This window comes from Falco peregrinus, chromosome 6, assembly GCF_023634155.1.
Source record: "Falco peregrinus isolate bFalPer1 chromosome 6, bFalPer1.pri, whole genome shotgun sequence".
Taxonomy (NCBI): domain Eukaryota; kingdom Metazoa; phylum Chordata; class Aves; order Falconiformes; family Falconidae; genus Falco; species Falco peregrinus.
Genome location: NC_073726.1, coordinates 29033587 through 29061017, shown reverse-complemented (window position 1 = coordinate 29061017; position 27431 = coordinate 29033587). Strand labels below are relative to the sequence as shown.

Here is a 27431-nt window from a genome sequence, read left to right as displayed (position 1 = left end):
ATGATCCTTTCCCAGCCAGAGTGGAAAAAGGTATTTCTGTGGGTCAGGCTGCAACCCAGAGGTCTCTTCCCAGTCCCTGAGATGGCTGAGTGGGAGGGCCCTTGGAGAAGCACAACTTTGCTGCCTCTGCTGCTCTGAGAACCATTCTTCACCTTGTTTACTATAAACAAACAACCTAGGAGTGAGTTCTTCCTTTGATCTTTTGAAGTTTTGGATACTCCAAGGTCTGTGTCGAGCAGGAAATTAGTCAAACATCATGGGAAGCTACAAAAGCAAGAAGTGAGCCTATCCAAGCCTGAGCTGTTATCAAGGGCAGAGGCGAGTGAAGACACTATTTGGATAACCCTTGCTCAGGCACCACAGCTCAGGCTTGCATTGCAAGACAAATATTTACCTACGGCCTAAACAAAGTCAGCATTTCAAAACTTTGTTCAAAATACTGCATAACCCTGAGCTGTTTCCTTGAACTTGTCTCAGAGAAGGAAAGATCTTGTGTCTAGTACCTATGTGGGCTGCTTTCAGGAGACAAGCAGGAAGAAAATGAAGCATCTGATCTGGTTCCTGGGTTTGTTCCTCATTTCTGGAGTAGGAAGCTTTGATCTTGTTATCGACGAGATCCCAGATGTGAGTATTTGAAGGCAGGGTCTAGATCTCCCTTCCTTGCTGAAGTCAGTAGTGAAGCTGCAGCTGGCTTCAATGGGAGCAGAACTGTGTTATTGCTTCATAACTCTGCTTGTGTCTCATTAATTCTCTTCTACTTTTAGCTGTAAATGGGATTGTTCTGATAATTAGCTTTCACTTGTCATTCGTAGTGTTGCTTTTTAAATGTTTTTACAGGTGGGATAGTGCAAGCATAACTCCAACTTTCTTTTTAAGCAGGATTCATATCTCTACCTCAGCTTTGCCTTTTCTGCTGGTTTTAACCTTCAGATGTTCAAGTGGGCTTCTATGCTCAGACCTTCAGCGTATTTTATATCCTGTTTCCTTAGAATAAGCAGAAACAGAGCACCTAGGTATCTTTGTGGATGGGGTCTCCTGTATGGACTACTATGAACCTCATTAAAGAATCATATGGATTCAGGGTTTTGTTAACAGGAATTCAAATATAGAGTTAAAATCCTATTAACTGTACAATCCTCAGCAGCGGGATAATTTATAGAAGAACCTGTAATTTATTACAATAATGCAATGATGAAAAGGAGTATAGTTACAGCTTTGACTCTGGAGCTGAATCCAAATTTAAATCCCTGGACCCAAGTGAACTTAGATTTGGGTGTCTACCCCCATTTCCACATTGCTGTATGGCAATATTTCTGTCAAGTCAGTGGGGATGATGTGAAGCTTTCTTTTGCTTTGCAAGATTAACAACAAGAATTAGTGAGCAAGGCTATCCTCTTTTTCTTTCTTCTTACAGCACTTTTCATGGCCCAGGTAGATTTTCATACTGAGTTTATAATTCCCAGGAAAAATATTCCAGACCTGTGGTCCTTTCTAACTATTGATGCCATATCAGTTTAATACCAATGTGCTAAAATATTCTAAGTTAATTTTGTGCAAACCTTTGTGTGTCTGCTGTCATATAAGTTGGAGAGCAATTCATGTACTTAGACTTCTTTATTACCATATATTAAACTTCTAATTAAATTTAATTAAGAATATTGTTGTGGTGTAAGAACCATGCTTCTAATTGAATTAGTGCGGCACTGCACTTGGAAAAGACCCGATGTTCTTTTGTTGTCAATGGGACAAATTTAGTTCTCAGGTATATTAGTATAAAAGCAGAGACAATTTCTACTCATCTGAGCAGAAATTCTCTGGAATTGCTGGTTTAAGTGAGATCAGTATCTGAAATGCTGTAGTTACCATGGCTAGACCCATCCTGATGATAATTTGCTTATTGCTCATTATGGTCCTTTCAGTGTGCTAAACATTACTCCTTGTTTCAGAAGGGAAGGTTGTAAAATGGTGGTAAAGGTTATGATATATGGGAGTATATAGAGCTTCGTGGCCACAGAGGGAAACCGAATATAACATTTGGGTCTGAGACAGTTTGTGCCTCTGCTCCCCGTTTGCACCGAGGGGAGATAAATTCCTTTGGAACTCTAGCAGAGTGCTAATAAATAATAAATCAAGTGATAAATCAAACAGTAACGCATCAGTGACACCTCTTTCTTTCTTCCTTTTTCTCCTCTAGGAAGTGGAAAGCCTGATTGACCTAGAAATCAATGGATTTCCTTCAAGCTCCAAGATGAGAAATGGCCGGTACCAGGTACAGTACCCAGAAACACTTCAAAAAAAGGGAAGCAAGAATGCCTGGGAGCTCTCTCCAGGTGGCTTGTTCCATGTCAGGGGTTGGGAGTGTCCACTCAGGTGAGACATACAAGTCCTTACAGTCATTGAGAGCTCCATATCTCTTGTCAGGATAAGAACTGCTACTATTCTTTATGCAGTACCTAGCACAAGGCTTTGTTCTGTATCTGTACTCCTGAGGACCATAATACAGATGCTACACAATGGAGGTACTTGTCTGTCCAACTTCATGTGTGGGAGAAATCCTGTTGATACCGGTGAGGCTTTTCCATGAGAAGATGGAAAAAGACTTCAGAATTGTCAATGTAGGCTGAAGCCTTTCAGTCCTGCAAGTAGTCCAATCATTCATACTTAACTCAGGTCAAAAGAGTACAGCACAGTGTCACATGGGTGATGAGCTGGTGGGGTCTGAGACCAGGGAAGAAAATTTGTTTCCAGCATGCTGATGGGTTGCAGATTAGTATAGTCTATCAGCTTCTGAAACAGAAACATGTAAAACATCATTGCAGGAGTTCTGTTGTGTTTTACACAGTAGTAACTAATGATAATAATAATGAAATCAGTTGTTTGAAGGTATTAGATTTTATTACACTGCATGAAAGAAATTATGATCAGAGTGGACCTTGCCCTCCACCCAGCTCTAGTGCTGCCTTTCTTGAGCTTGTTCAGTACAGTGAAAACAAAAGATCCTCTTGAGTCAAGCTGGATTTCCCAGCATCTTTGAAGTTAAGCACAGGCAAAGACAATTCCTCTTTATGCCAAGGCTTTTCAAAAGGGGCCTCACAGAGTGCAAATTTAACTTACTGACACCTAAACCCCCCATTACACTAGCAGAAAAATGGAGGATTTTAGCATAAATATGAATCAAGCCAGCTCACATTTGCCAGACCAGTAGCCAAATAATGTAACCATGATCTAAGCAGAAATCCTCCCCAGCTGCACTTCTTCGGGGCATTAATTCTTCCTAATATGTCTGTATTAGTGCTGTAATGTTATGTTGCCTCTGTTCCCCAACTTTCTGGATACATAGTGGTATAGACATATGCATGCAATAATTTGCAGTTCTACTAGTGGGCGGTTTTTATACCAGTTATTCCTTATATTCCCATATATTATTTCCCATCCTTTACCTTTATCAAATGAGTCTTTGCAAACCAGTAGAACTAAGAACTCAGCTGTAGGATGAGCTACCCTTATGTTAGTTGAGTCACAATAAAATATTAATAAATGAGATTAAATTGAACTACACAAAACATCTTGAGACAGTAGCTTTTGGCCAACAGCAGGCACACAGTTACTGTTAATCACTAAAGGAAGGCTGTCTTCCAAATTACTGGTTTAGCACTATGTTTTTCTGCAGCAAGGTCACTAGCCCATTGGCAACAAGGCAACAGAACTCCTCTGCAGACTCTACTGATTAGCTCTAAATAGAAAGAATTCTTTTCTAGGTCCAGACCAGGTATTCTGGTGAAAAATATTTGCTCCTGAGTAATTCCAAAAATACTGTGTCTCAGGTATGTGAATGGCCCTTGTGACCGCAGAAACAGAGTGCCCCATGGGCTGGAATGCAGGTAATCTTGTGAACCTCTATGTGATGATGGTTCACTGCTGTTATCTCTGTTTTGGAGACAGATAACAGAGCTTGTGTCTAGACTGTGAGGGGGTAGGTTCTGTAGCATGTCCCCCAGTCTTGGTCCTGATTGCTGGCTGTCCAGAGCCAGGTGAGATCACACCTATTTCCTTACTGCTCTGCCTGCCTGGTTTCCCCTCCATGAGAACCAGCACAAGAAGGAAATAGGGAAGGCAAAAGAGGGTGGAATCAGCTGCCTGGAGAGCCCCCCAGCTCCCAGGGTATAAATGCAACCAGAGAGAGCGGGATCCATGTGCAGCATTGCAGAGACAAACTCTGCCAAGCCTTGGGTTTGAAATTGCTCTTTCCTGCACCTCGCAGTAAGGGTCAGGATCCCCAAAAGGAGTCTGAAGAGACTGCAATGAAATTGCAGTCTGCTAACAACCGCTCAGGAAACAACTTACATGGAAACAAGTGAACCTATGGGGAAACATCACCTCAAAGATTTGGGAGGACATGCCAGGCAGATGTCATTGTCTTTCTGGTTTCTTATACTGGGCATCTGCTTTTCAGCCTTTTTCATGCCCCAGTGGAAAAGTGATTTCCTTTGAATGCAGTATAACATCTCTGAAACCGCTCTATAACTAAGTCACACCTCGGAAGTAGCCTGTGGACTGCAACTTGAAAGCAATAGCAAGCTAGGTGTCCCATAGATGACGTAAAAACTGCAATCTCTTGTAATGCATTCCTCCCTTAGACACCATGGCTTCTTCCTCCACAGACAGGACAGAGGTCAGGGCCAGCAGCCCTGAATAAAAGTTAGCTTGAAGTAGCCAGTCTTTTATTGGTGGTAGACTGCATAGTGGTTACAACATTCATGCACAGTGATTTGAACAAAGATCATTACAGAGGGCTAAATATCCATAGCCTGTACAGATGTCAGAAGATGGGTCTCAGTACCTGAAGATAGAGCCCAGCATCTGTCAAGACCAGATCCTTAAAACAGTTCCTGAGGCACTTGTTGTCTCCAGTCTAATTAACAGCTTGCCATACATTGGATATTGCACAACATACTGTTTCTACACAGTGCAGTCATCAGCAGATTTGGATGTGGTTTGAAGGCAAGGATCAGCCATGGATCCTCATGCCAGAAATAGCACAAATCTCACATGCCACAGAAGTCCCTACAAAGCCCACGATCTCAGCAACCACACCAGCCCTCAAGCCTGAAGTATAATTATCTACAACTCTGTCTTCCTGACCTGCTGGAGTGGCTGCCCTCTGCAACCTTTGAGATCCTAGGGATGACTGGCCCACCCCACTTCTGATCTCTAACAACAGCAGGGGGAGTCACCACATGTGCAAGTGATAAGCTCACACCTCCGTTAGCACCTCCCGCTTCTCCTCCACTCTCATAAAAACAAACAGGAAGGAAACCAGGGCATCGTGAAAGCTTTACGTGCCATTTGTAAAGTGAGTCAGGAACCCTAAGCTCTTCTGAGAACCGAAAAAGGTATGACAATGAAACAAATCCCCTCTGTGCTAAGGTCTTGGTCTTCATCTTTTCAAGATTAAATTTGTTTGACTTAAAGTTGGTTTAACCTTGATTTGTGTTCATGCTGGTGATGTTTCCTATGCGAAAAGTATGTGTGGAGACAACAGTCATTCTTCACAGTCTGGTTCTTCATCAGATGTGAAAGGTCCAGTTCGCTGTACAATGGTGTTTGTGGGGTGTCAGGATGGACTGAGCAAAGATCAACCCATCAAGCTTTGCAGAGGGTCTCTAAAGAGCCATGAACTTCCAGATCCTGAAATCCCAGTCTAGATGTTTCAGGTAGAGCCTGTACAGCTAGTAAATAAAAACCCACATTTGTTCTCAGGCAGGCAGAAATCCTGCAGTCTCTCCATCTGGCTTGAAAAGATCCTTAAAACCATCTTATTAAAATGATCTTGCTATGACATGTATCATCTTTTATGCAGCCCACTCAATTGACCTTGAAGATCTGAGCTTGCTTAGTTGTGATGACAGCACCAGAGTAGATATCTGCATTAAACAATTGCTTCTCTCCCTAGAACTAGGTGAGCCAAATCCCATTCCAGCATTACTTACCCAAGTTTAATTCCTAAAATTTAAACAGAACTATTCAAATGGCCACAAGATGTCACTACCTATCCATAGAAATTTCCAAATGGTACTATTCATAGGGCGGGGGGGGGGGGATTGACGGACGACGGCCATTAATAAGCAGTTCCAGCTCTTCTAAGCAGTATGACTTACTAACTTTACACATATGCAAGTATATAAAAGTAATATCGATTACACAATAGGGATTTTTTACACATAGATACTGCATATAATGCAATAATATAAATATATATTCTATAGCATAAATGAAAACAAAATGAACGAAAAAGGTCTGAGTTTAAGCTTTTTCCAATTTTTCTGGAAAAACAAAAAGATATTTTTTCTGTTGAAAGCCAGGTTTTTCTAAGTATGACTTTTTTTCTTGCATGTTTTGGTTTCAGGAAGAACATTTTTGTTCTAGAAGATAACGTTTTCTATAAAAAAAAAAAAAAAATACAGAGGAAGAGAGCTGTCTTTCTGGTTTTGATAGCCTGTAAGTCACAGTTGTGAGATCAGGTGCTCCAACACCCCATGCATAAATATGTAAAATAAGACAAAAGGAATATGCACACCAAGTCTGGGAACTCAAACTAATTCTCGTCATTTTGGAAAGCAGCTTTAGATGTTACCATTGTCTGATACCTGTCTTGAAACAGCCACAGACTGTGTTCTTAGCTTTGCTGAAATACATTCTCCATATTTTTCTCTTCCAGCGAAGCACATCCGACTGGGGGTATGTTGGAGATCTGGTGAGTTTTTTTAATTCCTCTGTGGAAATTCGTACTGAACAAAGTGATTTTCTAGTTAACCATTTTTTGGAAATCAATCCTTTTGTTTGTTCAGTTCCTTATTTTTACTGCTGGTTGGGTATTAACATATTTTCTTTAAACAGAGCGCTGTTTGCACAATGCTGTTTATACAACTGCTCTTGGAGGGAGAAGGGAATGGTAAATATGAAGAAATAAGCATCAAAAGTGATTAGACAAAGACAATATCTGAATATACCAGTTTAATAATGTTCTTCTACTGCCATGGTTTAACCGTTTACAAGACTAGGTCAGTAACCAATGCTTCAGGTCTCCTTTTTTCAGGACTTCTATTGAAAATGTAAGCTTTGTCCTCCTCAGTATATGATGTTGAGAATTACTGTGTACTGCTCTATACTGGATTGTACCAACAGAGTCATTCCAAGGACTGGTTGCATGGTCCAAAGCAAGGAAAACATTCCAGCTTTATAAATTCCTGCTTTCAGCTGAAATGTTATAATGAACTAGATTCACATGAGTATCTTGTCACAACTGCCAGTTAAATATGGAGGTGTCCTGAACTTGAGTTATGTCCCATCTAGCTGCTGTATTGTAAGAAACAACACTTGAAAAAAAGGCACCAAGACTATAAAAGGGATCGATATTGCCCTCTAGGGTACATTTTCTAGCTGTGTCCTAAATTTATAGAGAAATTTTGTCAATTACAGGTGGAGGATGATGACAAGATAGGTCTTTACAGCTACAAAGTTCAATCCACTATAACGTCACGGTTGGCCAACACAATGATCCAAGCCAAAATGGTGAATAACGCAAAAAGGTCCCAGCACATAGTGTTTGATGTACAAGTCCCCAAAGGAGCTTTTATTGACAACTTTACTATGTAAGTAGTGGGCAGGTATCAGCTTTGTGCTCTGGTGGGGTTCAGTGTGGTGGCAGAATGCAGTGGGAAGGAAGTATTTGTAAAAACAAAACACCTCTTATTTTCCAGGTTCAGCATAATTTTATCAAGCTTTCTAAAATTAAAAAGGCTCGTGTCATCACACTGTCTGTCTGTCCATCTCTTCTCTCCAGTAATTATTGGGCCATTGGCCAACATCAACAGAATTTGACAAGAGCACAGAAGTCTCAAACAGTCTAAGCTCCCACCTGTCTTGTACAAATTGGCACCAGATCAAAGGAGAGGGAGAGACCAAATTAGACCCCTCACTGAATGGAAAGAAACTAGCCTGGTTCAGTATCCATTCTGGGAGGCAGCAGCCAGCTTGCTGGTCAGGCGACATGTCCTGATCTGTGTTCCAAAACAGCCATGACATGAGTAACTGCCTGCCCTGCCCAAAGAATGGTGGAAGTGTGATGGAGGTGGGGAAGAGCAGATCCTCCTCGGAGTACAAGAGTGCTGGCTACTTGAAATAAAAAAGCAGGTAGGGAGAAAGATACAGATCTAGTGGAAACCAGATTTCATTGCTTTGGGGTTAAACAAGAGCCTTATTATTTCATTTCGCACCAGCTTAGCAGCTTAGATTTCACTAATGTTTTTCTAAAGTGAAGAAACAGTCATCAATTGTAAAGTTGGGATTTTTTTGCAAACTGACTGTGCTTCTCTCTCCTAGGGATGTCAATGGTATAACATTTACCAGCAAAATTCGAGAAAAATCTGAAGCCAGAAAAATGTACTCTCAAGCAAAAGCCAAAGGCAAAGCTGCTGGTATAGTAAGGTATAAAGACTTTGGCATACGGATATTGTACTAACTTATTCATAGGAGAACTGAGGTGACCCATCCCAGGAGAAGATATATGAGGGGGAAACCCTGGGAAGGAAAATGGGTCACTTGCTTACAGCAGCTCTGATATTTAATTGTCCAGGACCTGTGTTTCTGCTTTCAGCTTGATAAAACAAATTCTGCTAACAGACAACTGCAGTTCCCTGATATAGGCCACAGTTAGAATCAGACACAACAAACACATAACTCTAAATCAAAATGCAAAGAAACTCTTTTTCTCCTTGCATTTTCTCAAACTAACCCCACAGCTGACTTTTCAGGAGCAACGCCTTGGATATGGAAAACTTCAAAACTGAAGTGAATGTGCCCCCAGGGACAAGGATCCAGTTCGAACTTCATTACCATGAAATGATTCGAAGGAAACTGAGCTCCTATGAGCACGTCATCTCTGTGAAGCCAGGACGCTTGGCAAAGCACATGGAGGTAAAGTAGAGCTGGTATATGTAGGTAGCACACCACAGGTGACCTTGCTGAGAAAGTAGCCAAGATTCCCTCAAGCCCCACAGCAGGCCCTTTCAACTTCAGCTCTTTCCTTTCATATGGGCTTGGCACAAATAGCTTCAAGGTCACTGTGTAGACCAGCATGAAACACTTCAAATCAGGAGCTACGCAGCTACATGAGTGAGGAGCAAATGTGTCCTGCCTCCTCTTGTACTAACACAGCTGGGCATCTCCTGAATCACGACCGACTCACATCAGAACCACTTGGGCAAACAAGCTTTGGGCTATATATACTGTTGTGTAAACTTCCCTTGACTGAAGGAAAACAAACATATTTATTTGGAACAATGCTTTTCACAATATTCCCAACTTCATGAGATAGTGTCCAATGAGATCAGATGTTCTCTGAATGACCGTCCCTCCATAACTCTCTGCCAGAAGATTATTTGTCTGTTCTTACCTTCTTTCTTACACTCATCCAGAGATGTCCTCTGTCATCCCTCAACAGACACAAGATACAGGGCTAGCTGGAAATTTCCCTCTGGCCATTCTTATGTTCCTGTTTCATAAATTTCTTCTACAGCTTTCCATGGCATTAGCACAAGCTGTATATGGAAGTTTGCTCCTTGTATTTTCTTGGTGCAGGCTGTGACCTGCTTCAAGCTGTCCAAGAGTCTGAGTTTTCCCACTGAAAAGGATTCCATGTCCTGCCTCATAGTAGTCTTACTAACTATTTAGAATCACAACCAGAAAAAAGACTTCTCTCAAGCTTACAGGATAAAAACTTCATTTTCCAAATCACCTTGGCCATCCAAAAGACAAAATACTCTCTGTCTTGTCAATGGCATGAGCAGAGAGGGAGAGAACTCATCAGCAAGTGTTCCTCCTGGGCTCCTAATCCAAAGCAGCACTGAAGAAGAGTCACTTCATGCTTCTTTTGTGCTTTGAACATAAACTATGGTATCACCCTTGATTCCCATCCCACCACTTGGCCTAGGGGGTGAGAGAGAGAAGAACGAGCATTTACACCTAATTCTTTCTATTCTTTGGACACTTATTTTTTGCCTTTCCATCGTGGTCTATTTTCAACATTACATGTTTCCCCACCATGGATGAGACCAGTGCTACTGGAGCATTCTCGAGGGCAACCCACCCCCTAGCTGGAGTTTGCCTGTGGAGGGTTCATAAGATCCTGGTACAACACTGGCACTGCTCCACACTAAATGTTTTCCCTTCCTGCCTTTAGGTGGATGTCCGCATTATCGAGCCACAGGGACTTCGCTATGTGCATGTTCCTAATTCGCTTGGAGATCATTTTGATGGAATCACCACCATCTCCAAGGGAGAGAAAAAGGTAATAGTCACAGACTGGAAATAGTATGAAAACTTCAGTTTTCACAAGTGTTCCAATGTAGTGATAGCATTTTTTTCATCGCTGCTGGAAGCAGGCAAAAATATGGCAAAAAAATATAGTGTCTTCATTATTGGTATTGAAACGTATGTACAAGATGCTCAAATGTTACAGTGACAGTACTATAGAAATAGCATGTAGTCTGTCCATCTTTGTGCAGCACTTTCAATTTGTAATTCTGAAAAAGCAATGCAGAAAGAGATTGCTGGATGTGAAAAAAGGTAGGTGATGAATAGCAAGTGGAATAACCGTTCTGGAATAACTCCACAATCTCAATTTCAACTAAGAACATCTGCATAGGGACTTATTTTAGGACTGGTAGCATTTTTACCCTAGCTTTCTCCAGCATAGCTCTTGGGTAAACCCTCTAACAGTAGAGAAGTTTTTCTGTTAAGACACTTCAAGCAGTGTCTCTGGGAGGGTACAACTCTTCTCACTCTTACATAGATGTCTAATACAGGATATGTGAATAAGACCCAAAAACTGTCTATACTACTATAAGATATCCAGCCTCAACTTTGTCTCATTCACCCATGTTCCTAGTTTAGCAAATTATTTTGGAGGCAGTGCATGGCTATCTATATCATGTCATCTTCTCAGGAAATTTCAAGTTATCCAGTCAAAACAGAGAAATAATGCCATAAAGTCTGCGTAACCAATCATGTGACCAATGAAAATTATTCTTAGTATTCAATCTACAAATTACAAGCTCTCATTTGTTTGTGAAAAAAAACCCAAACAATTAAAAAATTATTAAAAATGTTGATAAAATTGTGGATCGTTTCAACCAGGAAAATGTTAAATAAGCCAACATATTACTTACTAGAAAAGGTTTGCACAGCTCTAATTGAAATACTGGTGCTGTAGATGGGTCATCTTATTTGTGTCAGTTGCTACTACCGAATCAGCATACCCAGGCAAACCTTAGCGCTGTTTTTCTTTTCAAGTGACAACGTCCATTTTCTGCTGAAAATAAGGGTACAAGCAAATAAAGAAGAAAAACAATCACTGAAATAAGATATTTCATGAATAGAGAACTTTTTTTTTTGTTTCAGTGGTCCCCCTTTCACACATCTGATTGACTGATAATCACTTCTCATTTCAAGGCTCATGTTTCTTTCAAGCCAACAATGGCTCAACAGCGAAAATGCCCCACATGCTCATCCACAGCAGTAGATGGAAATTTTGTGGTGCAATATGATGTGAACAGAGAAACCACGGGTGGCGAATTAGAAGTAAGTAAAGTTCAACTTTATGCAAGAAATGCAAAAGAGGAGAGATTTGGATAGCAGGTGCTATTTCAGATTCCAGTGCTGATGTTCATATTCAAGAATTGCTGTCATTAAGAAAACTGTGCTAAATAAACTTCATCATTCAGGAGAATAAGCGTGAGAAAGAGCTCTATATCTGATTGAAAGAACAGAGGGATTTTAAGTGGACAGAATGGATTTACTTAATTTATGACTAAGACATGATCCTACATATAGTCAGGAGTAGATTCCTGTCTTGCCCAAAAGTTGATGCCTTTTATACCTAGCAGCACTCTAGTGATTTAATGTTGAATCAGAGGACCGAGTCATTGGATGTTGTACCAATACATCACAAGGAGACAACCAGAACATCACTATTTTTATGTTAACATGAAGCAGAGTTATGGGGTTGAATTATTACAGACAGAACAGTCTTTTTTAAAAACATTTTTCATTCCTCCCTGTGTTAGTGCATGGCAGTTGTCTGAGAAGGAAGTTCTGCTATCCTTGATAAAATGTAAAGACTGTAAAGTACAAATGGTATAAGGCTATAGAGACATGGAGAGCTGAAAGTCAGAATTGGTCTGTAAAGAAGAATAACATTTTCTGCTCTGCTATTTTCTTGTGTTTTCTGACATCTTTACTATAGCTCACTACACTGTGCATTTTTCATTTTATTTTGCAGATTTTTAATGGGTATTTTATTCACTTCTTTGCTCCGGAAAATCTTGATCCTCTGCCCAAAAACATTTTATTTGTTATAGATGTCAGTGGCTCAATGTGGGGACTGAAAATGAAACAAGTAAGTGTTAGACCTCTAGTGTTTGACCTCTGTTGCAAAACTAACCTTCTGCCAACTTTCCCCTGTGCCTTAGCCTACAACTCTGTAGCAGACTGGCACTCAGAATTACCAGCTTAGCTCTTTAGATTTCATTCCATCAAAAGTCTCACTGAATTTGGACAATATTTGGTGAATCAAAGACTTCATGATCTTACTTTTTATTTGTAATTCTCCTTCTGTGCTGTAAGGAAGAGGTGATACCATCAGAATACAGATTTTAGCTCTAAATTATAATTTTAATTGACAGATCACAAAATATTTTGCAAAAGCTCTGACCCCCTTTTTCTCTAATCTCCTCTACTGAATCCTGGGGAAGTCTTAGTGGGGATACTACATCCCTGCTTTCAAAAAGTTGTGGACAAATTGTTGACAGCCCACTGAGGAGCAGTAAGAATTGTTGACAACATAATCAGGGTGGGAAGGAGGTGCAGGGAGATGCAAAAAATATGTGAACAATTGTTCTAATAGGGAAACTCATCAAATTACATCCATGCCCACCCAAGGTAGAATAAGGTGGAATCAGATGGATTTATAGCAGGAAACACTTATATTAGATATTAAAAAAAAAACTTTTTAGTGCTGAAAGTGGAGTTCAGGATATTGTATATCATGTGTCACTGAAGATTTTTAAGAACTGGCTAGAAAGACATTAGTTGGAGATGATCTAGTTACATTTGAATTTGCTTTGGATCACAATACTAAGGCGTGGCACGTTGCTTCATTGGGGAAATCAATGCTGCAAAAACCGGGATACAGGCTAATTTTGTGTGTTTGAATCACACATTTTCAAACAGATATTACCCAGCCTGAAATGACAGCACTGCACATAGATGTGTTTCCTGAGCTGATATGGGCAATTCCTCTTTCCTGAAACACAATGTCTCACAAACTGCTGCTCTCTCTCACCTCACTCTGTTAGCAGCAGCTAAGCAAGGATGGGTTGTCACATGGGTTTCCTCTTGATAATTGGATTTTTTCTATTGGTGAAAAGTTCAACTTTATGCAAGAAATGCAAAAGAAGAGTGATTTGGATAGCAGGTGCTATTTCAGATTCCAGTGCTGATGTTCGTACTCATGGGAGGCATCTATTTGCCTGTAATCACAAGTTAAGAAGATACTTTCAGCAACAGGAAGCATAAACTCGTCTTCTCTTAAATTTCTTCTTCTCAGACCATCGAGGCCATGAAGGCAATACTGAGTGAGCTCCGTGCTGCTGATCAGTTCTCCCTTATCGACTTCAACCACAATGTCCGATGCTGGAGAGATAATCTAGTCTCAGCCACACCAGCGCAGGTTGAAGATGCTAAGAAGTACATCCAGGCAATCCATCCCAATGGGGGTATGAGGTTTTGATTGCAAGGTGCTCATGGAAGTTAGATATCACAGTAACGGGTACCTCAGACAATCCTCATATTGGTAGAGTATTCCTAACAAAAGGTGTGATTTCCAAGATGGGAAAAGCATGCCCTGGGGCCAAAGGAGAGGAAGGATTCCAGTTTATTGTGCTAGGGGATGGGATGGCATTTCCTTCTACTGAGTGAGCTATGACAGCTAGAACATATACCATAGAACAGCTGCCTTTAATCTATAGGTTATACCTCTAGCCTCACAGATCCCAAATATCCTTGAAAGACAAAGGCCATTTCATGCCTTTATAAAGTAGATCATAAACAGGCCATCTCCAGGGTTTCCACTGGCTGTAAATTGTAGACTACACCATGATTGATGGAGATCCATGTAGCAGACACAAGGGTTATTGATGTGTTAGAAACAACAGAAGTGCCTGAGAATGGTCACATACAAATTAGGGATTTTCCCCCGAAAAAGGTGGCAGGATCAACAGCCCAGCTGAAGTGCATCTATGCCAGTGCACACAGCATGGGCAATGAGCAGCAGGAGCTGGAAGCCGTTGTAAAGCAGGGAAACTGACATAGTTGCCATCATGAAAACACGGTGGGATGACTGGGACAGCTGGAGTGCTGCAGTGGGTGGCTGTAAACTCTTCAGAAGGGGTGGACAAGGAAGGCGAGGCGGTGGGGTAGCCCTGTGTGTTACGGAGGGTTTTGCTGGTCTAGAGCCTAACGATGGTGACAACGGGGTTGAGTGTCTGTGGGTAAGAATCAGGGGGAAGGCCAACAAGGCAGAGATCATGCTTGGAGTCTGTTATAGGCCACCCAACCAGGATGAAGAGGCAGACAAAATATTCTATAAGCAGCTGGGAGAAGTGTCACAATCGCTAGTCCTTGTTCTCATAGAGGACTTCAGCTTACCCATTGTCCACTGGAAACACAACACAGTGGAAAGAGCTCAGGAGGTTCCTGGAGTGCATGGAAGAGACCTTCCTGACACAGCTGGTGAGGGAACCGGTGAGGGGAGGCACCTGCTGGACCTGTTGTTTGTGAACAGAGAAGGGCTGGTGGGTGATGTGAAGGCTGGAGGCTGTTTTGGGTGTAGCAATCATGAAATAATAGTTTTTGATTCTCAGAGAAGTAAGGAGGGGGGCCAGCAGAACTGCTCCCCTGGGCTTCCCGAGGGCAGACTTTGGCCTGTTGAGGAGCCTGGCTGGCAGAGTCCCTTGGGAGGCAGCCCTGAAGGGCCAAGGGGACCAGGAAGGCTGGACGTTCCTCAAGAAGGCAATCTTAAAGGCACAGAGCAGGCTGTCCCCATGTGCTGAAAGATGAACTGGTGGGGAGGACCGGCCTGGCTGAACAGAGAGCTTTGGCTGGAACTCATGAGAAAAAGGAGAGTTTATGACCTTTGGAAGAAGGGGCAGGTCTGTGGGGCTGGATGTAATCCACCCAAGGGTGCTGAGGGAGATGGCGGCAGCGCTCACCGAGCCACTGCCCATCACTTACCAGCAGCCCCGGCTGAGCGGGGCGGGCCCCGCTGACTGGAGGTCACCCAGTGTGACACCCGTCTGCAGGAAGGGCCGCAGGGAGGATCCGGGGAACCAGGGGCCCGGCAGCCCGACCCCGGTGCCGGGGAAGGTGATGGAGCCGGTCGGCCTGAGCGCCGGCACGTGGCACGGGCAGGACAGCCGGGGGATGGGGCCCAGCCAGCGCGGGGCTGTGCAAGGTGGGTCCTGCTGGGCGAACCGGGTCTCCTTCCGTGCCCGGGTGACCCACGCACGGGATGGGGGAAAGGCTGTGGGTGCTGCTCCCCCGACCTTAGCGGAGCCTGTGAGACCGTTCCCCCCAGCGCTCTCCTGGAGAAGCCGGCTGCTCCTGGCGTGGACGTGCTGTTCCCTGGGTAAAAGCTGCTGGACGGCCGGGCCCAGCGCGTGGTGGGGACCGGAGTGACATCCCGCTGGCGGCCGGGCACAGGGGCCGTTCCCCAGGGACCAGGGCTGGGGCCAGCCCTGCCGGGTACCCGCACGGCGCTCGGGGCGAGGGGATGGAGCGCGCCCTCAGCCCGCCTGCGGGTGACACCCGGCCGGGGGGCGCCGATGTGCCGGGGGCAGGGGGCTCTGAGGGGGCTGGGCAGGCCGGGCCGAGGGGCCGAGGCCAAGTGTGTGAGGGGCAGCGGGGCTGGGGGCAGGGGGCTGGGAACTGCCCGGGGGAAAGGGCCGGGGGGGCTGGGCACAGCCGCTGGGCAGGAGCCCCCAGCGTGCCCAGGTGGCCAAGGGGGCCAGCAGCGCCCTGGCCGCTGTCAGAAGCGCTGTGGCCGGCAGGGCCGGGGCAGTGCCCATCACAGGTGGGGCTGCACCTCGGATCCCATGTTCAGTGTTGGACCCCTGGGGAAGGGTCTGGAGCACAAGGCTTATGAGAGGCAGCTGAGAGAACTCAGGGAGGGGGGTCAGCCTGGAGAAAAGGATGCTCAGGGGAGACCTTGTCACTCTCTACAGCTGCCTGAGAGGAGGCTGCAGCAATGTGGGGGTCGGTCTCTGCTCCCAAGTAACAAGCAATAACATGAGAGGAAACGGCCTCAAGTTGCGCCAGGGGACATTTAGTCTGGATATGAGGAAAACTTTCTTCATGGAAAGGGTTGTCAAGCGTTGGAACAGGCTGCCCAGGGAGGTGGTGGAGTCACCATCCCTGGAGGTATTTAAAAGACGTGTAGATGTGATGCTTAGGGACGTGGTTTAGCAGTGGACTTGGCAGTGCCAGGTTAATGGTTGGACCCGACGATTCTATAATTCTATGATCTACTAAATGCTACCCTGGGCAAACTGTCCATCCTTTTTGTGCCTTATTCTTTGTTCCCTGTCTGATAAACAAGGACAGTTGCCTTCTTCTGTATTATAGCCCTTTGGAGACTGCATTTGTTAATGTTTAAGCTATTTATACAGGAGGGGCTCACAATCATTTTAATCTATTGCTCTCTGAGGTGCAGTTCTGGTTTAGTTGTTCAGTTATTTGCATGCTGATAGTGTGTAGAGGCTCTCCCCAATGTCAGAGCCTTCTGGTGCTGTAGCACCTTCATTTCCAGAAGCTTTCACTAGCAACAGGTAAGGTAGAATCAACATGACTTTACAGACTCGTTCAAGGTAATCAGTGTGCTGGGACTAGGAAACCATGCTGGATATATGAGTGCCTCATAAGCCTGACTTTGTTACCCCAAAAGAATTGGCAGATAAGATGAAACACCTGCTCCAATCCAGCAAAACCAGTCTGCAATGCAGCATTTTATTACCCTGTCTCTGGAGCTGCTGGTATTTTTTCTTTCTTGACAAAGAAAATACCTATTTTCTGACTGTTTAGTCTTCCTGTTCCTGTTCCTCTCATACTAATTTCTTATTCTCTTCCTTCTGTGCAGCAAGCCAAACCTCTAGATAGGCTCAGTAAACATACACCTCTTCTTTTCCAATCAGGATACCCAAGGAACAGGCTGATGCCAGAAAAGAAAGTTTCTTCATGCTCTCATTCAGTCATCTGCCTGCAAACACACTGCTTCTTCCCACAGCAAATAGTTCCCAACACCACAAATGGTTCCACTGGAATTAGTGAGGGGGAATGGAGGGGCCACATGAAGATGACAGCCTGGGTTGAAAAAGGGAACCAGATTGCAAGCATGTCTGCTGTAAGCATCACAGAGGAGGGGGTTTGCTGCCTTCATCTCAGGTCTTGTTCATGCTGATTAATCCCACTAGAATCACAGAACTGATCTGGATTTGACAAGAGACCCAAGAAGAATCAAACTTGTTTTCTTCATTGTGTCTTTGACAGGCACAAATATTAATGAAGCTCTCCTCCGAGCCACGTTCATCCTGAATGAAGCCCAAAACTTAGGCATGTTGGACCCTAACTCAGTCTCCATGATTGTATTGGTGTCTGATGGAGACCCGACAGTAGGTAAGGATCCTGCTTTAGGTGAAAAGAAAGGTCAGCAGGATTAGCCTGAGAAAAGCATGCAACATGTAGACAGTAAGTTAAAAAAATTCTGTTCCACTTTCTTCCAATGCCTGTGCTCTTGTTTGCCAAGTGTTATAGGTGCCGTGGGTTTTTTTGCACAGAAGATTTCAAAAGGTGAGCAGATTAGGTTATGCAAGTTATGTGCTTCTTTCAATTACAGAGATGCACAAGTCTGGGAGGACAGGTAATCACAACAATCATAGAAAAAATTTCCTCTTCCAATGACCTTAGCCCGCACAGATCTATGCAGTCCAGAGTGTTACATCAAAATCAGAAAAATAAAGTAGAAATCAAATTAATTTGGGTTGGTTTTGGTACAGGTCAAAATCAATCACTTACTGCAAGATGTCATCCCAGAAGAGGCTGACATTAACAGTAAGTCTGAAAAAAACATCAGTCCCAGTGGTGGCAGGGAACATTTTAAGTACAAGGAAAAAAGTAAAACCTTTATGGAGATGTCTTAGTCCACAGAGAGCTTGAAGCAGTAATTCTGGGAGAAATCCAGATGTGTTACAATCACAAACTCCCCAGGAAGTTAACAAAAGCCCTGAACGTACAAAGAACATGCATCAGTTCAAAGGAATAGTCTTCAGTGGAAACAATTTGTTAATCTCCACCCAAGAGAAGCTCAAATGTCCCTGTAGGCACTGCAAAATGGAGATCTGGCATTCTGAGATGGAAATCATAGACAATCTGAGTTGTCTAGGTTTCCCTTATATGAAGACAGAACCAGAGATACTAAGAGAACATGAATGTGCTTACCTTGATGGAGGTTTCCTCCACTGCTCAGATGGATATCACCCTTTGTGTGTCTCTAAGGTGAGCTAAAGCTGACAACGATCCAGAAGAACGTGAAGCAGAGCATAAAGGACGAATTCTCTCTCTTCTGCCTCGGGATTGGGTTTGACGTAGATTATGATTTCCTGCAGAGGATTGCAACTGACAACCGTGGCATGGCCCAGAGGATTTTTGGAAATCAGGAGACTTCTGCCCAAATGAAGGTGTGGTTCTGGTCCATTGCTTCTGAAACCCTTTAGTTCTGTTCTCGGCTGTGGAGCTGGGTAACTCCATTAGCAAGAGTAGAGTTACTGTAGGTTCACGGGGGGAGGTCACAAAAAGCATTGTTTCTTCTGCTGGAGAGTCCTGTAAGAGGTCATGTATTAACTTAGGTGCTCCTAGTTACAATTTTTGTGGTATCTATAATACATACTTTATTGTTCTATTTAGGGTTAATACCCTATAAAGCAGTCCTAACCATAAAAAAAAAAATTCTGAACTAAAATTAAGGCCTGGATTTTACGTTAGGCCACTTCAGCACTAACAAGAGGCCTAAATATAAATACTAAATGACAATCCAAACTTTGCCAGTGTAAGAAAAAGGTCAATTCTAGGAGGCTCTGGCTCCAAATCTGTAAGCAGCAATTGCTGATGAACAAACATCCTTTTTCTGTTTCTATTCACTGGTTTCATCACCTATGCAGCTTCTTTCCCAACACAGCTGTGAGGGCACACACAGGTGTGCCAGGACACGCTACATGGTACGCTGCCAAACAGCAGCTCTGAGAGTGCAGCCCCCAGCATGAGGCAGCCTCCGTCCGTAGCACTGTATGGGTACCCATTTTCCCTCTCTGGTCCCATATGCTAAATCCAGCAGTGCACACATTCCAGTTCACATCAGCCAGGTATAACAGGGTCAGAAAAGGGTAGAGTGAGAGAGAGGTCTAGTTTTTTGCAAGAATTAGGTGGGAAGCAGCTGTGTGTCTTACGCAGTAGCCAAGAGCTGATCAACCTGATAATAGATTCAGGCCCAGACACACTTGTGCTCAAGCCTTTTAGGTCTAGGAAGAGCATAGTCCATGGGCTTTTGACCATCTTTTGACTTCCACAAGCCTTGGACCAGACCAGATCTTCTTGCTGTATCCCCTCCCAAGTATACTGAGGTCTAAGTATAAAGAATTCTCTGGGACAAGGGGAGCTCCACTTGCCCATTAGGGCTCCAGGTTTTGTCACCTGATGTCCTTTCAGTAAGAGTGGCATATGTGGGAGGGTTGCTTCAGGTAGAAACAACTCAGTCCTCTGTCTCCTTCTGTCTCAGAATTTCTACAACCAGGTCTCCACCCCACTTTTGAAGAAGATTCAGTTCAACTACCCCCAGGAGTCAGTGTCAGACGTCACCCAGAGCAGCTTCCACAACTACTTTGGTGGCTCAGAGATAGTAGTGGCTGGGAAGGTCGACACAGATAACCTGCAACACTTGGAAAGCATCGTCACAGCAACAGCAGTGAGTGAAGGTGTCCCTGGGATACCTGTTCCTGGGGTTTGGTCTGGTTCGCTCACTCATGTGTACAGTCTCCTTGCTTGAGGTTACTGCCAGCAGTGTTTTGTCTGCTTGCGTTCCACATGGAAGTGTGGGGTAACTCATGGAGGGGGTTGTACAACAATGTTTCACAATATCTTCAGGTACAGCCATGAATAGTCACTACCTGCATCCTGCCAGAGGACCTTCCTTCTAATAAGGTACCATACAAAATTCAGTTGCAAACCAGACTAAGACTATGGAGTCCTCCTTCAGGCTTTGTGAAGATGCAGGGGGAGATTTCCTAAGGTAGCTCCTTTCATGGCTGAACTTCCCACTCTTGGGGGCATTCAAGCTGGTGGATCTACACTAGCACTGTCCTTTTATGCCCTGTCTTGCGGCATGTGTGAGGAGACTTTCCCACGTTTTCAGGGATGCTCTTCTAGATAGAGTGGGATAGGGTGGGAATACTACCTCCAGATCCTTCTTTCTGTGGAGGAACCATAATATCTGCACTCTTACAGGGCTTAGGAGCTGCCATTTGTCAGTTGCTGGAAAAAATCAAGCATGTTCAGTACTCTTCCCTACCAAAACACAGTGCAGCTCAAGGGTCGGGGTGAGAAAGTAGAATTTGGTTCCTGTTGCTCAGTAGGAATTGGATGTGAAAAAGCCTGAAGGGAGGATAGCAGAGCTCTGTTAACAGCCTCCTGTTTTGGCACATGGTAGCACTCTCTTTGGCTAGTGCTGACAGCTCCTTTACCTATTTTAATCCACTGTCACAAAAGTGTCTGTAGAAGATTCTCTTGTTACAGCTCCCACACCCATGGCAGTCAGGCCAATGGTGCTGGGACTTTTTGATCTAGAAGTGACCATGGGCAGAGCCAGAGTGGGTTCTTAATGCCAGCCATGCTAAGAGGGGAACTCAAAGCAACTCCATTCTCCTGGCTCACCCTTTGTTATCTTTCTCTCTCCTTGATTGCATAGGCAAACGCAGAGCTCGTAATGGAAACCCTGCGAGATGTTGAAGAACTAGATGGTTTCATGAAGAAAGACAAGTATGCAGATCCCGAATTCACTAGGAAGCTGTGGGCCTATCTGACTGTCAACCAGATGCTGGCAGAGAGGTGAGGAGAAACGTGGTCTGTGATGAGAGGGAAGAGAATCTTGAGAGCAATCTGCTTCTCTATGAGACCACAGCCATGAGGCAGCCCTCAGGGTTCTGAATGGCTAGGCGATACCTTCTGAAAGGTAGGTGATCTCTTCAGCCACATTCCTCCTATTTTTAGCATTCACAGATACCAGGGGATAGAGTTTGGGAGCAGTTAATTAGAGGGATAAGAGTCAAACAGACCTGGCTGTGAGGCTGAGCGGATGAAATGAATGGGAGATTTGCCTTTCAGAGCCTGAGTAAAAGATATGGAGTAGTTCAGGGTGAATCCCCTCTGAAGCAGAAAGAGGTCTCCTCCTGAGACTGGAAAATGGACTGAGCTTCTTTGAGTCCAGGCCAAAGCCCATAGAAGCCAAAAATATTCTTCTTATGGAGTATGCATTCACACAGGCCTTCAGACTTTCCTTCTTGCAACACCTGCCAGCTTGGCTCTATGACCACCCTGTGGACCAATTGTCATGGCAGCTGCCCTGTAGAGCTGCTAACCATGACACTTGTTTCATTTTCCACCCAGAAACACAGCCCCCACTGCTGCTTTGAAGAGGAACATCACCAAATCCATCCTACAGATGTCCCTTGACCATCATATTGTTACCCCCTTCACAGCCATGCTGATAGAGAATGCTGAAAAAGATGAGATAATGCTAGCAGACCAGCCCAAAGACCCCAGAAGGGGCTGCTGCCCAGGTCAGTGTCTCAGTCTGTCTGTTACTCTACCTCTCGTTTTGGCTTTGTTCTTCTTGTACTTGAAGAACAACTGTGTTCATTGCTCACTCCAGACGTTTGTGTTTATAGGATAGCTTGTATTTTCAGCAAAAGCTGACCAAATCTTCAGCCAGTTCGAGAGCATCCTGTTACAACAAATGCTCTTTGGAGCCGTTGGCTTCAGTGGGGACTGAATGTGCCAACATTGCAATGACAAGGTTTCCAGTAAGCCTACAATGTCACAGATTGAACATCATCTTACTGGGAGAGATATGTCTAGTTCCCTGACTTGAAGCTGTAGTATTGACTATACTGTATTTTATTACCACTTTTAAGCCTTGGAAGGTTCCTGAGATTGTTATCAGTCAGCCTTGAGCCCACATGGAATTGGAATTACTGTAACAACAGTCCTTCATTAATTAAACTTCCACATTTAAATCCATTACTTCAATATGCGTTCCAAGGTCCCTGTTACAGCAACCTTATGTCCAACCAAATGAGGTGAGGTTGGCTTGTTCTGGCATTGTTTGGTAGAGTCAGTCTCAAAGCAATAGCTGTTCACATCTGTGGGTGTCTAGCATATCCAAAGTCATCCCTGCTCAGCCATGTGCTTCGAATGAAACTTGACAGCAGCTATTTTGTGCCCTTACCAGTCAGTGATTTGAAAAAGCACAACTGTTGCTGTCAGGAAAACACTGCCAGTGCGATGCAATGGAAGCACTGAAAGTAAAAGATCAACTCCTTGAACAACTGAGTCTGGTGATTTAAAACCTATTAATAAAAGGGAGAGTTTACAATTGGTTGTGAAGGAAAAAAAGCAGACTACATTACACCAACAGACATCATCTATCTGGCATTTCACACTGGAAGTGACTGTGACTTTGCTGAAACTCCAAGCACATGTCCTGCATGCTCAGTTCTCATGCTCCTGGATAACTCTAAAAATGTCCTGATGCTGGCTCAATGAAAAGGGTCCTTATGTCTGCCAGTTGTTAATTTTAGGTTAATTTATTCTTCTTCTCATTTTTAAAGTCTGCAGCTGCAACCCAAAGAGAAATTAAATAGCTGTTATTTATACCACATACTACAACTCATAACTGCCAAACAGTTCAGTGCAGAAATAGCATATATTGCATTCATGTGTAATGAATTCATTATACATGGCACCGGCTGGCTAATTCAGACCATAATTATCTTGATTTAGATGATGTAGAGGATTTAAATTATTTTAATATAGGTTCTCGTGACTTTGTGTTTGATGGCATAGCCAAAACTTAACAGCACTGAAATTGGGGTCAAGGCACCTATGGATTTCAGGGACAGTGGGACATGACTCTTGAACCTTAGCAGAGGACAGAGTTTGTAAAAATAATATCAAAGTAAATCTCTGCTTAGGATTGCGCAACATGTGGGCTGTACCAAAAAGTTTGTATATACAAGGTTTGGAGTGGGTAACCTGAAACAGGTTTTTCTTATACTGCTCCCATCAGAGCTGCACCATCTGTGTTCCTAGACAGAGATCGTCACTTCCACTGGAATCACTTTTCAAAGGATTGATTAATCGCTCTTTTATCATTACAAACTTACTGCAATACTGAACTGAGCATGGGAGAGATTCTTCACGCATAATGGTCTGAGAAATTAATATGACCTGGAAACTCAGAAGTCTCTGTCCAGTTTTTAAGTTCCTGTGTTATCTGCACCAACTTCACACATAACTGAGCTAATAGTAATAACACTGCCTGAGTAAAAACAGCCTGTGGTTTCAATTAGGGGTTCAAGAAAGAAGATGCTGACAGAGATTTAGAAGATCTAGCTGTGCAATCTTCTGTCCTACTGTTCTCCCCCAGCTCCTTTTTCCCCTTACTCCTCTTCAGAGCAGGGCCAGCAGATGTGAATGTGTCCTGCTTCAGCTCTTGTAATTTTCAGCCCAACATATTAAAACAAACCAAATTTCATGGGTCATATAAGATCATATTGCTTTATGAACTAAGTGGGAGAGAGAGAACCCATGTTACTTTCTGCTACTCTATCATGGCAAAAGCGGAGAGACCTCTAGCAGAAGGAGACATGTTAAGGGATGTTGTATTAAATGCTTGCACTTATTTGCAACCTTTATTCATGTGGGTCATCCTAGGCCATGCAGGAAGAGTCCTACCTTTTCTCAGGCACTTCAAACTCAGGACCCAAGTCAACAAGGCTTTTGCCACATGTTAAATTTTTAAAATTCAGTTCTTTATTTGACAAAACACTTAAGCCCTTGCATTGGGGGCTTTGCTAAAATAGGGCCCGTTCACATGAATAGGAGTTAAAAAGTCAGGCTCCATTTTATGGTTACTTCACCTGTCATATTCCTCTCCATATTCCATGCTCCATATGGAGTAAATACATCCTAACTTCATTATAAAAATCTGTCTGTTACAAACAGTGTTGCATCTGCTTTACATTGATATAGCAAAATCAGGTTCTGATCTACTGCATTACTTGAAAAATTGCCCATTAAATATGTCAGCACTAACAAAAAAACAATTATGACTGTCATTTAACAGGTACTCTAGGATTAACTCCAAATGCACCTAATAATAACAAAGGTATCCCAGCCTGGGCCAATGTCACAGCTGTACCAGTCAGCTTCATGCCGGAGCAAAGGAGTCCTCCTGTGTCCTCTCTGAGCATAAACAGAGGTAAAAGCTGCAGTATTTCTCTGCAAAGAAACACCAGACAGCAACACTCCTCACTTAATAAACAAAGGTGATTCAAACCAAGTTATTGGGCACATTGGCATTTTCAGCTTCTGTGACAAGATGCTAATGGTGGTGGTCTTTCAGTTGTCCTTATTTTTCTTGTTGAGTTTTCTGAATTGTTGTAAAAGATGCATCTTCATTTAGGGGCTAATCCACAAGAGAATAAATCAATTGCTGTGACTAGCTGATGAAGCTACTTCACTGCTGTTGCAGAGAACACCAGTGTGAAAGGTCCTCAGCACAGTCTCTGTCAAAGGTCTGAGCAGGACACAATCACGTACATCTCAAATCACAGACACCTAGGTTCAGTTTTTGCAAATCCATCTAGCACCCAAAGGTCAAGCTTTCCTTCATAAAATACTGCATTGTTTTGACTTTGAATGGATGAATGTGTAAAAATATCCTCTACCTTACAAGCATGAGACTAGTTTAGATCCTAATAGGATCCCAGTGACCCCACCTTCTGCTGCACGCTTCCCTGAGGCTGTTCCCTAAGCTTGCATTCAGCTTCTCCACAGTAGCAAAGCTAATGTCAGGTTACTGCCATTATAAATGACAGATTAATGTCCTGTGGTAGATAAAAAACTCTGAATGCACTAATGACTGATGGATCCTCTTAATTCTTGGGCCTTTGCCAGAGTTCAGTGCCTACTTAAACAAACCAGCTGTGAGAACCATTGCCTATAAAAGCAGTATAGCTACAGTAACTCCGGGGGTGTGCCTGTGTGCAGATGAGTGTATTTACACAGCTTTCAAACAAAGAGCTACCCTACTGCTTCTCAGCATAGCTCAAGGGTTAACCTAAGACTTTGGATAGTCAAGAAACTGCTTGGGAAAGAAGGTGAGCAAGGCAAAGTTACCTGTCCAACTTATACATTTATTTTACACAGAAAATTCTTTTTCTTCCTGGAAATGTTGATCAGAACAGGCTTTGTCATCAAGTTGGGGAAGATCAAGCAGTTGGTGAGAATAAGGAAAAATGATTGAGGGCTATATGCAAGAGACCCAATGTATTCAAAAGATTCAAAACATTCAAAAGCACCTTCACCCCTTGGAGGGTACCTACCTACCCCACCGTTTGCTGTGAAGACATTCCTGGTCAGGGTCTAGGATTTGCCTAGCACACAGGAAGAGCTAAATACTTCCAAAAGATGAGGAACACCGGTGAATGAATGGAAGCTGGCCTGGCTATCCCCATAGGCAACACTAAGTACAAGTATGACTCTGCATGTTGACAGGGAGACGCCAACCACCACCAAACCAGCAAGAGCTGGGCAGTGCTTTGCACTTCAAGACAAGACTGGAGGCAGCTGCCTTCAGTGATAGCTGCAGGTGTTTGTCTCACTGGAGGCAAACTTTAAAGAACATATGACTTTCAGGGGCGGGGGGGGGGGGCGGGGGAGAGTCCCACCAGGGTGTTAAACACACTGTGAGAACAAGTCCTGGATTGTATTCCTCAGGGGAGGTGGTAGGCAAGATGCATCTTTAGCCAACATCAGTATGGTGGATGGACTCGAAACACGTCTGAGATCTTCTTAGTTTGAGAGAATGATGTTCTAGGAGTGTGTCACTTCTAGAAATAGACAACAGCTGGGCATGAGGGGGATTGGATATTAGTTTTGAACAGTTGTCACCCAAATTCTGCTTTCCGTGCCTTAGATCCTTTCCAGGATCTAGGCCTCAAAGGTGTGTCCCTGTCTGTCTGGTGTCCACATGGGTCCTTGGTCTCACCTGGAGGCTTACTTCCATCATGAAGAAATAAAGCTCATCTCCTAGAACTTCAGGTTGAGCCTATGGCACCCTAGTGTGCAGCTGACCAGTTAAACCAGTAGTTCACTGCACTTGATGCTGTCCTCAATCCAATAATGTCATGTCCATTCCTTAAACAGGGGAAATATATGAGGAGAAAGTGTCTGAGGGGCTTTTGCGAGGAGCATCTAAGAACTTCCTTGGCTACTGCAAGGGTGGAAAGGACTCTTGTCCTACTCTGAGGAGTCCCAAAAAGTCCTTCAAAATCCTCTGAGAAAGGTGTTTCAGGTTTTGTGTCCCTTACCTCCTGGGCAAGAACTGGCCTGCTTCTCACACTTGTTGCTTTTCTGTGTTTCAGTTGACAATGATCCACATTTCATCATACACCTGCCCAAGAGCCAAAGGAACATCTGTTTCAATATCAACTCAGAGCCTGGGAAGATCCTAAGCTTGGTTTCCGATCCTGGTACTGGTAAGGGAATGAAACTTGGTTTATTTTACAGCACTTTTCTTCTCTCTGGTCTGAAAGGTGTTCAGAGGGAGCAGAGGAAATGTCTACAGGGAGGACTGTGTGCTAACATGACTGTGGCCAGCAGTTTGAGTTATTGAGTAGTTATTCCCTTCCAGATCTGGAGTATTGTCTCCAGTTTGAGGCTTGCCAGTACAAGAAAGATGTTGACAAACTGGATCAAACTCAGTGGTGGCCACCAAGATGACTATGGGGCTGAGCACAGGACATAGAGGAAGAGGCTGAAACAGCTGGGTTCGGTCAATCTTAAGAAAAAAAGACCCATGGTTAATCCTGTTGCTGCTACAACCACCTAATCATAGAATCACAGAATCATTTAGGTCAGAAAAGACCTTTAAGGTCATTGAGTCAAACCATTAACCTGGCATTGCCGAGTCCACTGCTAAACCATGT

General features: G+C 43.7%; 1 protein-coding gene across 1 annotated transcript in view; it reads left to right on the top strand.

Moving 5' to 3' along the window:
• Window positions 1–432: 432 nt before the first annotated feature.
• ITIH2 (inter-alpha-trypsin inhibitor heavy chain 2) overlaps window positions 433–27431 on the top strand; it is a 31246-nt gene continuing 4247 nt past the window's right edge. Inside the window, exons 1-17 of the mRNA XM_005240145.4 lie at window positions 433–624; window positions 2195–2269; window positions 6719–6754; window positions 7480–7652; window positions 8383–8487; window positions 8814–8976; window positions 10241–10348; window positions 11512–11640; window positions 12341–12457; window positions 13667–13835; window positions 17662–17787; window positions 18667–18848; window positions 19943–20128; window positions 21128–21267; window positions 21826–21998; window positions 24566–24700; window positions 26868–26981. Coding sequence (XP_005240202.1) covers window positions 541–624; window positions 2195–2269; window positions 6719–6754; window positions 7480–7652; window positions 8383–8487; window positions 8814–8976; window positions 10241–10348; window positions 11512–11640; window positions 12341–12457; window positions 13667–13835; window positions 17662–17787; window positions 18667–18848; window positions 19943–20128; window positions 21128–21267; window positions 21826–21998; window positions 24566–24700; window positions 26868–26981 — 2215 coding nt within the window. The 5' untranslated portion in view covers window positions 433–540. The remainder of the gene's footprint in view (window positions 625–2194; window positions 2270–6718; window positions 6755–7479; window positions 7653–8382; window positions 8488–8813; window positions 8977–10240; window positions 10349–11511; window positions 11641–12340; window positions 12458–13666; window positions 13836–17661; window positions 17788–18666; window positions 18849–19942; window positions 20129–21127; window positions 21268–21825; window positions 21999–24565; window positions 24701–26867; window positions 26982–27431) is intronic.